Here is a 14,311-nt window from a genome sequence, read left to right as displayed (position 1 = left end):
GAATGCTCTGGAAACAAGTCTGTGGACCTCAATAGAAAGTAAGGTTAGCTGAGAGGGATCATGAGAGATGATGAGGGCTTCTAAGACAGCAGAGGAGAAGTTAGAGGGGAAGGATCCCTGCCCACTCACTAGCAGATCCTTTTCTTCACAGCCCACCACTTTACAGGTGTAGTTGACTCCTTTGCTGTTGGTTTTCTGTCTTTCCTAGACAGGGCGTGGGAGGTGCTCAGTGTTTCCCAGCCTCCTTTCATCATGCAATCCTGTCTGGACTGTTTCTCTCCCCCTGTGGAGTCAGCAAGTCTTCCTTCTCCCCTCCTGCTTTAGTCCCCAAGGGCAGTCTTGGGCAGTGGGGCACCCTTGGGAGGTTCAAGAACTACCTTCTAAGGTCAAATCTGCTGACCCTGAATCATCCCTCATGATGGAGCCCAGGGAGCTCTTTTTCCCCAGAGGAACAGGTGAGATAGGGCACCCTTCATAAGAGAACAAAGGACAATAGTTAAAGGATGTATACGAGGGAAGCAAGTAGCGTGAGTAAGTTGATGACAGCGGGCCTCCTCCCTAGCGGGCTGCTAAACCCAGCTTCTTTGCTCTGCTAGAAGAACCCCCTCATTCAGTCTAGTCTGGAGCCACCTGTGTTTGCCATGGAATGCAGAAAGCCTGGTTCTCAGCCTAGGGTTGAGGCTGCCTTATTCCCATTGTCCCCAGCCTGAAGGAAGGGCAGGAGGAAGATCCTGAAGCCTGAGTCCATGGGAAAGTCACCTGGAGATGATTTGCCTGCCTGGGTGGAGCTGGTGACAAGAAGGAAGGACAGGCTATGGTCACCATCTTGGAAAGCTGAGCACTAAATGCTTAACCCTGCAAGCCACAGTGAACATGATGCTGTCCAGAGGGAATCCCACAGACAAAGTCCAGACCCTGGGGAGCACCCAGGGAAAAAGAAGCTTAGGCAGCCCCTGGCACCGGTGAGGATGGAAGGAGCAGCTGGAGAGGTGGAGTACTGCCATGCGAAGCCTCCCGATAGAGTGCTTCAGAAAGCACTAGCATTCACAGCCCCACATTTGTAGTACCTGGCTGTTTATGAACCTAATGTGTACCGAACAGAAGGACTTCCTTTCATTTCTCAATGCTCATGCATTCAGGTGCACCTGTCTGCCATTGTTTTGTAGACAACATGGCAACTAGGCCAGATATCTGGATAGGCTACTTACCTAGATTTTTCTACATTGCAGAAGGTCTCTGACAACTTGTTTATCCAGCACCATGGAGCTCTGTGTCAGGTTGACCTGATTACGGAATCTAGAGGTCACTGAAAGGCTATTTTCCATAGAATTTGGCAAGATACTTGGTTCTAAGCCTTAATGTTCCTCTGGAACTGTGGTCCAAAATTCCTGATTCTCAGTCACTTTTTCTGGTGGAGATAAAGAGATGATTTGGAGTGATACAAACCCCAAAAATATTTATGTCAAAAATCACCTGACTCTCATTGTATAATATCCTAGACAGCAAACAGGCCTCTAGCCATCTGCTGAGATTTCTTGGCATCAGGCCTTAATCCTTCATGAAGTCATTTGAAGCCTCAGGGGGGGATTAATGATAGATCATTGATAACTCTGGCACAGTCTGTGGAATTGGTGTTGCAATTGGAGGCCTCAGGGAGATCTGATCATTTCCTTCTTCTTGCCTTCTGCCCTTCTCTCAGCCATTAGAGAGAAATAGGCCAAGATTTTCAAGAGTGGCACAGAAGAATATACAACATTATTAGCCTGGATCCCAGGAAGGAATGGTTAACTGGCTAATCTAGGTTCAATTCTCAACAAAGTTCCTCCTGTCCATCTCCACTGCAAAAATGGTGGGGGGGAATATTTTCCTCTTTTGTAAAAATGTCCTTTTGAACTGGGCACCAGTGACTCATACCTGTAATCCTAGCTACTCAGAAGGATGAGATTTGAGGATCACAGTTCAAAGCCAACTCAGGCAGGAAAGTCCATGAGATTCTTATCTCCAAAAACTACCCCCCCCAAAATGGGAAATGGGGCTCTGGCTCAAGTAACAGAGTGCTAGCCATAAGCAAAAGATGCCCAGGAACAGTGTCTAGGCTCTTAGTTCAAGCCCCAGGATAGTTACACACACGCACACACAAACACACACACAAAATGTTATTTTGAACCAGGTACTGGTGGCTCAAGCTTGTAATTCTAGCTTCTTGGGAGGCTGAGATCTGAAAATCAAGGTTCAAAGCCAGCCTGGGCAGGAAAGCTCTTAAAACTCTTACCTCCAATTACCCAACAAAAGGCCAAAAGTGGAGCTGTGGCTCAAGTAGTAGAGCACTAACTTTGAGCAAAAAAAAGTTCAGGAATAGCACCCAGGCACTGAGTTCAAGCCCCAGAAAAGGTACACACACACACACTCACACACTATTGACTATTCCGTTTTTTTCTGAAAAAAAAAATTCCTTCGAATCCCTTTCCTTTGTATCCCACTGCCATAGGCAAAGAATTTTTCCACCGAAGAATCATACAATATATACTACAGTATATACCATTCCTAGTATATTTATTATTTATGTTGTGTTATATACTCTATGCCTGTGTTTAGAATTTTTTCTTTTTCTTTTTGGCAGTGCTGGGCTTTGAACTCAAGACCTCACACTTGCTTACCTTACCACTTGAGCTACTCCACTAGTGCCTTTTTTGCATTGCTTATTCGCAAGATGAGCTTCATAAGTCTGTGCTAGCCTGGACAATAGTGTTCCTGAATTTCAGGAACAGAGTACACTCCAGTGTGTCCAGCCTTTTTTTTTTTATTGTGAAAATACTGTACAGAGGGGTTACAATTACATGGGCAAGATAATGAGTACATTTCTTATCAAGCATTGTAGCCTCCTCCTTTGTTTCCCCTTCCCATCCCTTCCCATCCTCCCCTACCCCCCCAATCCTCCCCAGTCCCCCCTTCTCTGCCTCCCCCAACCAAAATTGTAAAGCTCGTTTTCGACATAGCGACTTGTTCATCTCATTGTTGCAATGGGTCCACCTGTATCCCTATTTAAACGATTTGCTTTTCCCCTTCTCCTCCATAAATTATACCGACATCAAATACAGTGAAAACAGGGGTTATACTGTGGGGGAGGACATACAAAGCAACCAAGAAATAATCTTATAAATGTGTTAGAAATAATCGCATGAAAGAAAAAAAAAAACATTTGAATACATATCTTAGGGTTCATTTCCTTAACATCACCTTATCTGACCTTTTCTGCTTGACTCAGACATATACTAGATATTGCAAATAAGGGAAACCATGGGACCTATGTTTCTTTGGGCCTGGCTTACTTCACTTAAAATAATTTTTTCCAAGTGTCCAGCCATTGATTGGGATGGAATCTCATAAACTTGTATAACTAGGCTGACCTTGAACATCAATCTTCCAATCTCCACCTTTCAAGCAGCTAGTGTGTGTATGGACTTTTTCACTAACAAAATTCACTGTGATTTATCCAGGTTGTTGTGTTAGCAGTTTATTGTGTTTACAACTGAATGATGTGCCCTGGATGAATGAATCACAGTTTGGAACTCAGACTTAGAGGTGAGTTTCTAGAGGGGTTCCAGTTTGGTGTTACCTTGCATAAAGGAGACTTGAACATAACGAGAACCTACCCAGAGTTCAAGAAAAGAAAAGATCAAAATGAAAAGAAGGGAAAAAGAAAATGGAGGTGACTTGAACATGGCAAACACATGCCCTCATTTCAAACTCAAGTACTGCCAGTAAAGAAGGGGAAGGGAGGGTAGGGGAGAGTAGGTGAAGGGAAGAAGGAAGGGGATAGTAGGGGAGAAGAAAGAAAAGGAGGGAAGGAAAGGAGAGGGGAGGAGTAAAAGAACTGATAGATCCAAATTTGGAGGCTAGCAAATACCAAGATCTATACAGAGTCCCAAAACAACCAATAATCTTGTTCTAGACCCAGTCGCAAGACCTGAAAACTAGAAGACCCAATACTACAGACCAAAACACGATGAAAATTCAAGACCCATAACAAGTTGATGTTTTAGCTTGAGTCTGAAGGAAGAAAACAGCAATGTCTCAACTCAGAGGCGGTGGAATAAGAGAATTAGCACTTAGTCTATTTTATTGTCTCTAACAATATGCAAATAGGATTGTAGCCAAGTAAGATACTTCTACACAGTGAAAGATGCAATTGTCAGAGTAAGAAGATGATCTATAAAATAGAAGAAAACATTTAGAACCTATTTATCTGGCAAACAAAAAGAAGTACCCAGAATATATATAGAACTCAAAAAGTGAAATCTTCTAGAGAGTTAGTAGGAATGTAAATCAGCACAGCCATTCTTAAGAACAGTGTGAGGCTCCTCAAAGAGACTAAAAATATATCTGCTGCATGGTATCGCTATCTCACTTCTGGGGATATATCCAAAGTAAAGGAAATTATCAAATCAAAGAGATCTATATACTTCTATATTTCTATGTTTATTGTAACATTATTCACAATAGCCAAGCTATATCAACCTTAGTTTCCATCAACTGAATGGATAAAGAATATGTAGTTTATATACACATAAAAATAAATGAGACCTGTGCCTCATGCCTGTAATCCTAGCTACTCAGGAGGCTAAGATCTGAGAATCACAGTTTGGAGAGCCAGCAGACAGACAAATCTGTGAATTCTTATCTCCAAATAAACAACAAAAAGCCAGAAGAGGAGTTGTGGCACAAGTGATAGAGCCATTTTTCTTTAATATTTCCCATTTTATACATATTCTTACCATTGCGGTTCTTGCATATTCAGTTCCATTTTTTTTGTCTTTTTATATTTCAGTTTTATAATATCTCTTGTCTTATCCTCAGTCTCAGAGAACCTGTGCCAAAGAACTCTTCACTGTGTTCAGTTTACTACTGAGTATATATTAACATAATTCACATTAGTTAAAATTGATCTGTAATATTTATTTTAAATTTCTTATACTTGTTTTACCCTGGATAGATTAGGATCTGATAAAAACCTCAGCAGGTTAGGTAGGCTATGACTGAATAGTTTAGTGGACAGATTGAACAGAGCACTCTATTTCAAAGTGATTCACTTTTTCACTCCCCCTGCTGGAAACATGAGGGGAATTTTTCTCCAACCTTCTTTAGGAAGCACAGTAGAGCCCCTAGAGGTAAAATTCACAAAGTGTGAATGCGATTTATCAATGACAATATCAATTCTACTCCTAGATATTGGTTCCTATGGAGATTTCTGTTCATGGCTTCTGCCCCTGAGATGGTGAGTAAAGGGTCTCTACAGCTCCAGTGGCTGGGGGGGAGGGGCAGTAATTTATTCTGTGACCTCATTTCTCTGGCAGATGAAGAAGAGCAGCTTTTCATTTGATCAGTTTTGAATAAGCTCCTGTGGATGTCTGCAGGAAGATGAGAGCTAGGGGAAACTTGGGGGATAAATGTCCTCCCTCTTGGCCAACATTCCTCACCTTCGCTACTGCCAGGAACCTCCATTTCCTTTTTTTTTTTTCTAATTACTATCTTTAAGTAATTGTACAAAGGAGCTGCCATTCAACAAAGCCATTTATGAATTCAACGTGCCTTGATCAATGTCATTCCTTTCAACATTCTTGTCCATCCCACCCAACCCGCCCTTTCCCTCACTTTTCTTAATTTTTTTTTGGGGGGGGGGGTCCGGTCATGGGCCTGAACTCTCGGCCTAGGCGTTGTCCCTCAGCTCTTCAGCTCAAGGCTAGCGCTCTACCACTTGAGCCATGGCGCCACGTCCGACTTTTTTTCTGTTTATGTGGTGCTGAGGAATCAAACCCAGGGCCTCATGCATGCAAGGCAAGCGCTCTACCACTGAGCTACCTTCCCAGCCCATTTTTCTTTTCTTAATTTAGTAAGAAACTCATTAAATTTTTTTTACTCTATTCTCCCCCTTCTTCTCCTTATCCACCCTCCTCCTCTTGGCATCATCCCACCCTTTCAAGTACCCATTTCCTGGTGTTTATTTTGTCGACCTTTGATTTAGCCTTGCTAAGGAATTACACTGAGTTCCCCCCTGAATCTACCAAATTTCCGTTAGTACATTTATGTACACTTGCATATAGGGTCCTCTGTTCCTGGCTTTGACTTACTTGACTAGTCTAGAGCTGTAATACCTGGCATTTAAGGACAGAAGTGTGAGATTGAGTCTCTCCCTCTTTCTCTCTCCTTCCCTCCTTTCCTCTCTCCCTCCATTCCTCCCTCCCTCTCTCCCTCCCACTCTCATCCCCCCCCCAGTCAGTCGTGGGGCTTGAACTCAGGGCCTGTTCCTGAGTTCTTTTGCTTAAGGCTGGCATTCTAACACTTTAAGCCCACAATTCCACTTCCATTTTTTAAGTAGTTACTTGGAAATTAGAGTCTCCCAGGGACTTTTCTGCCTGGGCTGGCTTCAAACTGTGATTCTCAGATCTCAGTCTCCAGAGTACCTGGGATTACAAGCATGAGCCACAGATGTCAAGCAAGTCTCTCTTTAAAGTGGCCCTGGATCCTATTGGCTCAGCCAAGACCTATCTGTATATCTTATATAGCTATGATTCTCAGTTCCAGTATAAACCAAAGTTGAGGCTGGGCTCAGGGGAGAATGTCCTACCCCATGCTATGGATGTGGTAACTAAGGTAGGTACTAGCTGGAAGGTCCGCTCCTGGATGGCTAGCAGACTCCACCCTCCTTGCAGCAAAGTCTCCACCCAGTACCTGCATTACCTAGGCAACTGGGACACCTGGAAGAGGTCACATCTGCATCCGCTGAGGTCACATCTGAATTTGATGTGGCCACACCTTTCCCCGCCCATACCCTAGATAAGGCCTAGCAGCAGGGCCAGGCGCTCTCTCTGTTCATTTCTAGCTCTTTTCTCTCTTTCCTTTCTTTCCTCTTTCCTTTCCCAGCCACGTGGAGTGCCAACCTTACCTGGTCCCAGCAGGTCTACTGAATAAACCTACCCCTTACCTGAATACCACGTGCGTGCTGGTGCTGTTCTTACTCGATACCCCTTTTTAAAAACCTAACACTAGCCTTTGTTTTATGGAATGTTCATGAAAAAGACTGATAATGTGTGCCATATAGGGTCCTCTCATGTCATGGTCCATGTGGAGGAAGAGCAATTCCTATACAGAGTTCTGAGACCACAGTCCTGCAGTTGGATGACTGACTAGGATTTTATAAAATACCTTGGCTGAAGCTACTGCTGCTGTTTCCACAAAAGGGACCAGCATCCTCAGGTGGTACAGCCAAGGAGCTAACTCAGCTATTTCTGTGGGAGAGACCTCTGGCTTTGATGGTATTAATTGGAGGCTTCCTGAAGAAAGATATTTATAAGTATGAGCAGAAGAATTCTTTCTAATGAAGGACATCCAGAATCAAGGAAAGGAAGGGTTTAAAGCTAGGAAGAGTAAAAGAGAGTTAGGGAATGAGGGAGGGCGGGAGGGAGGGAGGGAGGAAGAGGGGAAGACAGGAAGGAAGGAAGGAAGGAAGGAGGGAGGGAGGGAAGAAGGAAGGGAGAGAGGGAAAGGTTAAAAGGGAAGTGGGGGGAAGGGAAGGGAAGGGAAGGGCTTTCTCCTACATTTAAAAAGAGATCTGCCAACTCAGTTAAATTCCTGAAATTCCTTGGTAAACTCAGGGCTGCTCCATCCTTGATACTACCAAGAAATAACTAGTAACCTTCTCAGCACCTACAATATTAGAAGAGACCCAACATCTTAGGCTTTCTTGGGCCCCAAAGGCAAAATAATCCCTATCTATTGTTTCTTAAGCACATTGGTACTGTTCTTGCAAACAAGTTAAAGTTTCTAAACTCCACCCAAGTTGCAATGCAATGGACACCCCCACTAGAGTCCTGCAGACTTTTCTTCCCTACAGAGGCTTTTTTCAACCTCCTCTCCCAACTCTTAGAGCCTACAAACCACCCCTGATGGCCACTTTTCCTTCAGTTTTCCATTGTTCCTGTGACTCATCAAAGGATTCAATCCCATGTGGATAGATCATTCCTCATGGGGTCTCTAGGCTGGTTGTAGATCTGAAAAACCAATTTGACACCATGGCCTATATTAGAAAAGCATTTTATTGAACACACTCTGGAGAGAGTCAGAATTAGGACAGAATTGAGGTGGATGCTGGGGTGGGATTCTGTTTCAGTGGCTTACATTCTAAAAGACTTCAGATTTTTACATTGTCAGGAACCATGCTAGAGGGACCGAAAGACTGACTTGCTGCGGAATATAGAGAGGTGACATGGGAGAGTAGACTGGGAATTGGGTTCTACCATGGAAGAGTATGTGGTAGATTGGATTAGACTACTCTCCAGAAAAGGGAAAACTTGACTTGGACAACTGCCTAGAAGGGGCAGTTGCTATGAGCCAGGAGGCTGCCTGGGGGCGGGGGGGAAGGGTGGTGTCAGGGTCTTGCGGCCTTCTTAACTCTTCTTCTTAACTCTTGAAGCTCCTCCGGGAGGAAGACGTGGTGGAGACAAATTTGACACTGGAGCTGCTGCCCCCGCCAGTGCTAAAGCCTCCCCCAATCCCTCGGCCACTGCTTGCACTGAAGCCAGAGCCTCCTACACTGAGCCCACCACCCAGGCCGCCGCCGCCGCCTCCCATGCCTCCACTGCTGCTGGAGTAGTAGCCTCCGCTGCCACCACCTCCACCAATACCACCGCCTATGCCTCCGCCATAGCCAAAGGAACTGCCGCCGTAGCCCGAGGACAGACTGTTTGTAACCACAGCTGCAGAAAAAGGAGAAGAGGGTTAAGATTGGCCTAGGAGATTGGTTTCATATGGCTAACTCCTTTGATGTGGTCCATGGAAGAGTGCTACACCTGACCCCTTTCACACAGAAGCCATAGAGAGGAACAAAGTCATCTTGTTAAGATGCTGGGACCAGGGAGACTAAGAATAGGGGCAAAGTAGGGGGATGGGGTCCAATATGTGAATGATACATGGCCTGTACCTCAAGAGATAAGGTATGGGCTACATTACTTCATGTCCTTATTTGTCTTCTGCCCCTCCATCATTTGCTTCCCATGTTAAATGAGCATATATTGGGATAGGGGAATGTCTGGTGTCTAGGCTCAGCAGGATTCTAAGATAGCATCAAGTCTCATCATTAGGAATGTCTGTTTAAAATTACTTACAGATATTGACTGGTCCAACTCCTTCTCCACTCAGTCTGAAAGAGAAAACATTGAAATGAGAGTTCACATTTCTCCCAAAGATAATGTTAGTCTATATGGATAACTCCCATAGTCATAATGAGAGCTTAATCCAAGGCCAGATGTCTACATGCCCCCCAAGTCTACTTAAGTTAGAGAAAGACAGTGCTCTCTGGAGGGACTTTCTAAAGAAGAAGGATTGATTTATGCAAGGTTATCATAAGTCATGTTTCTCCCCTACCCATTTCACAGAAACAGGAGTCATTGGTTCTGGGAAATATGAATATGCATGAAGCATTTTTGCCTTGTAAGAGTTTACTTTGTGTGAGAGAACTCAGCACAGACAAAAATCCCTAAAACAAAAGAATAGACTCGCCCTGTGCAGGGTCAGGAGACTGAATGAAATGGTATTTGACAACTCAAAGGCTGGTGAGTTCAAGTCAGAGGGACTAACCACAAAAGACTTTTCAAAGGAAGAGGTACTTGAAAACTGGGGAAGGGAGGGGTGAAGATGAGTGTGGCATAATTATTGAAGTGTAGCACAGGACATGTACAAAGCAGAAAGGAGACAGCCTTTGCCTTGCCTTTGCTGAATTGCTCAGTGGTTTGAAGGAGAGGTGGTGGCCCAAGAATATTGAAGTAATGTAGGGAATTAACCAGAAAGGGAAACTGAGGCCTACAAGGCGCCCATGTGTCAAACTGAAGTTGTGTAGATGATGTGTGACTGTGATGCATAAGACAGTGGTCACTTCTATGCATGTTTTGCACCCTGAAGTGGAGAAGCTCCCGTTAATGAAAGCTGAGGCTCTTCTGGGCCAGTGACGTCAGCCCACCTGCACTCCTCGCCCTCCAGCAGCTTGCGGTAGGTGGCAATCTCCACATCCAGGGCCAGCTTGACGTTCATCAGCTCCTGATAGTCACGCATCAGCCGGGCCATGTCCTGCTTGGCCTTCTGCAAGGCCTCCTCTAGTTCTGTCAGCTTGTTCCTGGCATCCTTGAGGGCCAGCTCCCCGCGTTGCTCGGCATCAGCAATGGCATTCTGCAGGTTGGCACACTACAAAGGGAAAGGAAGGAAGAGGGAGAGATCTCAGGAACTAGGTCAGATATGACTCTTTTTGAGATTCTAGATCAGACAAACTGCCTGGAGTTCTAGAGAAAGACAATGATCAGTGTCCTGAGTGTGTGTACGTGTGTGGGGGGGGGGGGCGGTGTGGGTGTGTGTGTAGCAAAAGTAAAGCAAAGTAGGTGTCCCATTCAGAGCTCAGGCCCTTCCCTTGCCTTCTTTCAACCTCATCCTACCTGCTTCTTGACGTTGTCTATCTCAGCTCTCAGCCTCTGGATCATGCGATTCATCTCGGAGATTTCGTGCTTGGTGTTGCGAAGATCATCGCCATGCCGGCCTGCGGTCTGCTGCAGCTCCTCATACTAAAGCCAGCAAAAAAGAGGAATGCTCTCACTTACCTGAGGGTGAAGAGAACTTTCCCCAAGTTCATGGGTAGAAGCTCCTAAAAGGTAGTGAGTGGTACTGCTGTCTCAAACCTGGAGCTGCCTCCAGTGTTTTCAAGGTAAGAGCTAGACTTAGATCATTTCTTCTTCCTCGTCTCTCCTCTTAGAAACTGATATGAAATGCTTTTTAGACTAGAAAACTCTACCTGTCTATTCCCATAGTTCATCCCAATTTGCTCAGCAGGCCTCAATGGTTCCACCCTTAGCCTTGTCCTGGCCTGCAATCCTAGCCACAGCTCACCTGCTCACTTAGGGGACAGTCACATAGGGCACTCACCTTGGTCTGGTACCAGGACTCAGCTTCAGTCCGACTGCGGTTGGCGATGTCTTCATACTGAGCCTTGACCTCAGCGATGATGCTGTCCAGGTCCAGGCTGCGGTTGTTGTCCATGGACAGCACCACAGATGTGTCTGAGATGTGTGTCTGCATCTGGGACAGCTCCTGTGAGGACACTTGAAATCAATGATCTGATTCTGTATTATTTTAGCCTAAGTTAAACAGTCAGATTTCCATCCATCGTTTCTCACCGCATCGAAGAACATCTTCAGGAAGTTGATCTCATCCATCAAAGCATCCACCTTGGCCTCTAGCTCTACCTTGTTCATATAGGCAGCATCCACATCCTAGAGAAAAAGAGGGATGATAACACTAAGCAATGCCCACCTAACTTTAAATGCTCCACCCCCAGGAGATCACAGCCCCAGGCTTCCAGTTCTCTGACACACGTACCTTCTTCAACATCACAAACTCGTTCTCAGCAGTGGTACGCTTATTGATTTCATCTTCATACCTGGTGGTTTTAAGGGAGGGGAAATGCTCGTCAGACAATGAGGAACAGGAAAGGCATCTTTACTGACCCTGCTTTCACCCTGGGAAGGGGCTTCTCACATCTCATAGTCTGGATCCAGGCAGGGTGAGACCTGGAGCAACAACCTGACCTATTAGCATGCTAATTTCTCTGTAACTGAGTAGCAGGCAATCATTCTGTTTTGTTTTGTTTTATATTTTGTTTTGTGCAAGTACCAGGCCTTGAACTCAGGGTTGGAGCACTCTCTTTCTTTGCTTTTTCATTCAAGGTTGGTGCTCTACCCCTTGGAGCCACAGCTTCACTTCCAGCTATTTGTTGGCTGTTTGGAGATAAGTCTCACAGACTTTCCTACCAAGCTGGCTTTGAACCACAATCCCCAGATTTCAGCTTCCTGAGTAGCTAGGATTAAAGGTATGAGACACCAACATCTAGTTTCAGATATTCACTTGATATCACTACCAATCAGTTGCTTCAAGAATATTCCTGTGGATAAGCTGTGCTTTTTCTCCTCAACTTTGTATCTCTAGGGCTTTTGGTTAACATTCAGAATGGTTTTTAGAAAAGAAACAAAAGCAAGCACGAGCAGCTCAGTGGCTGGTTCATCTGACAAAAGAAGATGTTTAGATCACCAGGTTGGATTCTGTCACCAGATTTGAAGGGAAACCATCAAAAGTGTACACTGTGAATTTTGAGTCATGTGGACTAGTTTGCCAGGTAATGCCAGGGTTCAATGCTTTCTGTTCTGGCTGTTGGCTAAATGCCTTGCTCAGAGACTAAGCCTGGAGCTGGGCTAAAATTTTCTAAGCACAAGTCTGATTTTCTTTCATTACAGTAGACATCCACCGACATTATGACTTCTAGCCCACAGGGAAGGGACAAACAGAAGTCTTCTTATAAAGTATATTTGGTACCATACAAATACCAATGTGCCTGCTTCTTCCCAGCTCCAACTTACTTGTTCTTAAAGTCTTCTACCAGGTCCTGCATGTTTCTAAGCTCTGAGTCCAGACGGCCCCTCTCCCCCAGAACCCCATCCAGCTGCCTTCTGAGGTTGTTGATGTACTGCTCGAACAAAGGCTCTAGGTTCTGTCTCACAGTCTTGGTGCCCTGCTCCTGCAGCAGGGTCCATTTGGTGTCCAGGACCTTGTTCTGCTGTTCTAGAAACCGCACCTGGAGGGAGCCAAGTGTGAAAAGATGGTTGGATTTCTTTTGTCGATGACAGACTCATTGTCCTGCCTCCCAGATGGGGTGCCTCCTAGGGCCACTTTGGGGATTCCACAGTGAGACCCCAGGCCCTCTCTTCTAGGGCAGGTGGGACCCATTTGCACCAGGAACCGCTGGCTACAGCATGGCCCTGGCTTTTGCTTTTGCAAAGGCCCTCAGCTTCTGTCTGATAAATATATCCACCCTGTTCATCAATCCACACCTCACAGGAGGCTGGGAGCTCACCAGGGCCCTGCTGAAACCAGGAGCTCTAAGAGGGCAGCCTCTGGGTGGGAACAAATTAGACTCAGTCTCCCTGCCTGCCAGTGCAGTTAAGAAAGAGGGCCTTGAGGCCAAGACACAGAAACAACTGAACACACCGGCACAGTGTGAAGGCCTCTACACAAAGCCTAGTAGATCTTCCCTCTTCCCTCTTTGTTTGGCATTTACCCTCCACTCACGGGGTGCATTCCGAAGGGCCACAACTCACCTTGTCTATGAAAGAAGCGAACTTGTTGTTGAGGGTCTTGATCTGCTCACGCTCCTCGGTCCTCACCCTCTGGATGGTGGGGTCGATTTGCAGGTTCAGAGGAGTCAGGAGGTTCTGGTTGATGGTAACTTCTTGGATGCCTCCAGGGGGGCACACAGGGAAGCCAGGGCCACCAAAGCCACCCCCATAGCCACCACCAAAGCCAGCTCCACCACCAAAGCCAGCACCTCCACCGCCGCCGAGCCCAAAGCTACCACCGCCAAAACCAAATCCACCACCGGCTCCACTTCCAAAGCCATAGCCAGCTCCAGCACCACCAATACTGCGGCCTCTGAAGGCACCTCCTCCGGTGTTAATGGAGATCCTCTTGGAACTACCCACGTTGTAGAGGCTCCGACTGCCATAGCTACCCAGTCCGGAAACACCTCCAAAACTGATCCTGCTGCCCCCACCACCACCCCCGGAGCGGGACACAGAGGTAAAACTGGTACGTGACACAGACGGGGTGATGGCAGAGGCAGCGCTGAAGGAGCGGCTGCCCCCACTTCGGAAGGACACACTGGACTGGCGAGACATGATGGCTTGCTCCTGGCAGGACAGAAGTCCCAGACACTAGTGGGTTGGGCGGTGCTGGAAAGAATGGAGCTCAGCGGGACGCAGTGGGTGGCTCTGTTACCTGGGAACTGCAATGCCCCTTTTATCCCCTCAGAACATGGGTTGGGCGGGAGAGCTGCCGAGCTGTGAATGATTAGTGGGCTGGGCATGCCTGGGGGGCAGCTGTGAGCTCACCCCGTCACACCTGCACAGCAGTGTGGGGTGCAAACGCGCTTCCTGGCAGGCTCTGCTCAGTTAGAAATAACCTTGCCTTGTAGCATTCATGTTTTGGCAGTGAATTAGTGAGACTGCCAGCTAGTGTCTCTTCCCCGTGGGACTTGGGGGTGGGGGTTGGCTGTGCAGCAGCCAAGAATGACCACAAGGAAGGGCATTTGCCAATGGCCACTGTACTAAAGATCCATACAGAACCAGGGACATTAGCCATCAATCCTCAGACTGGTAATGCTGCCTAGTCAGCTTAGGGGATGTTGTCCATCAGTGGGAGACAAAGGGAGGCCCTCCCTTCTTTT

At 46.3% G+C, this 14,311-nt stretch overlaps 1 protein-coding gene across 1 annotated transcript; it reads right to left on the bottom strand.

Moving 5' to 3' along the window:
* Positions 1-8,096: 8,096 nt before the first annotated feature.
* Positions 8,097-13,839, bottom strand: Krt5 (keratin 5). The gene is made up of 9 exons (XM_042668750.1): positions 13,188-13,839; positions 12,450-12,664; positions 11,416-11,476; positions 11,214-11,309; positions 10,963-11,127; positions 10,479-10,604; positions 10,013-10,233; positions 9,162-9,196; positions 8,097-8,753 (listed from the first exon to the last, which is right to left on the bottom strand). The coding sequence occupies exons 1-9, from the start codon at positions 13,761-13,763 to the stop codon at positions 8,458-8,460; spliced, it is 1,791 nt and encodes a 596-aa protein (XP_042524684.1). The 5' UTR covers positions 13,764-13,839; the 3' UTR covers positions 8,097-8,457.
* Positions 13,840-14,311: the final 472 nt, after the last annotated feature.

The sequence above is a fragment of the Dipodomys spectabilis genome, unplaced genomic scaffold (genome assembly GCF_019054845.1).
Source record: "Dipodomys spectabilis isolate Male_0828 unplaced genomic scaffold, ASM1905484v1 ptg000477l, whole genome shotgun sequence".
NCBI classification, from domain to species: domain Eukaryota; kingdom Metazoa; phylum Chordata; class Mammalia; order Rodentia; family Heteromyidae; genus Dipodomys; species Dipodomys spectabilis.
This window is presented reverse-complemented; position numbering and strand designations above follow the sequence as displayed.

What these genes read in the sequence shown, in the direction of transcription:
- Krt5 (XM_042668750.1), bottom strand. Translation starts at nt 13,763, where the DNA reads ATGTCTCGCCAGTCCAGTGTGTCCTTCCGAAGTGGGGGCAGCCGCTCC. An exon ending in GTAGAAGACTTTAAGAACAA is followed by an intron (nt 11,477 to 12,449) that starts GTAAGTTGGAGC and finishes TAAAACCACCAG; the next exon opens with GTATGAAGATGAAATCAATA. An exon ending in AGTTGGACCAGTCAATATCT is followed by an intron (nt 8,754 to 9,161) that starts GTAAGTAATTTT and finishes CTTTTTCTGCAG; the next exon opens with CTGTGGTTACAAACAGTCTG.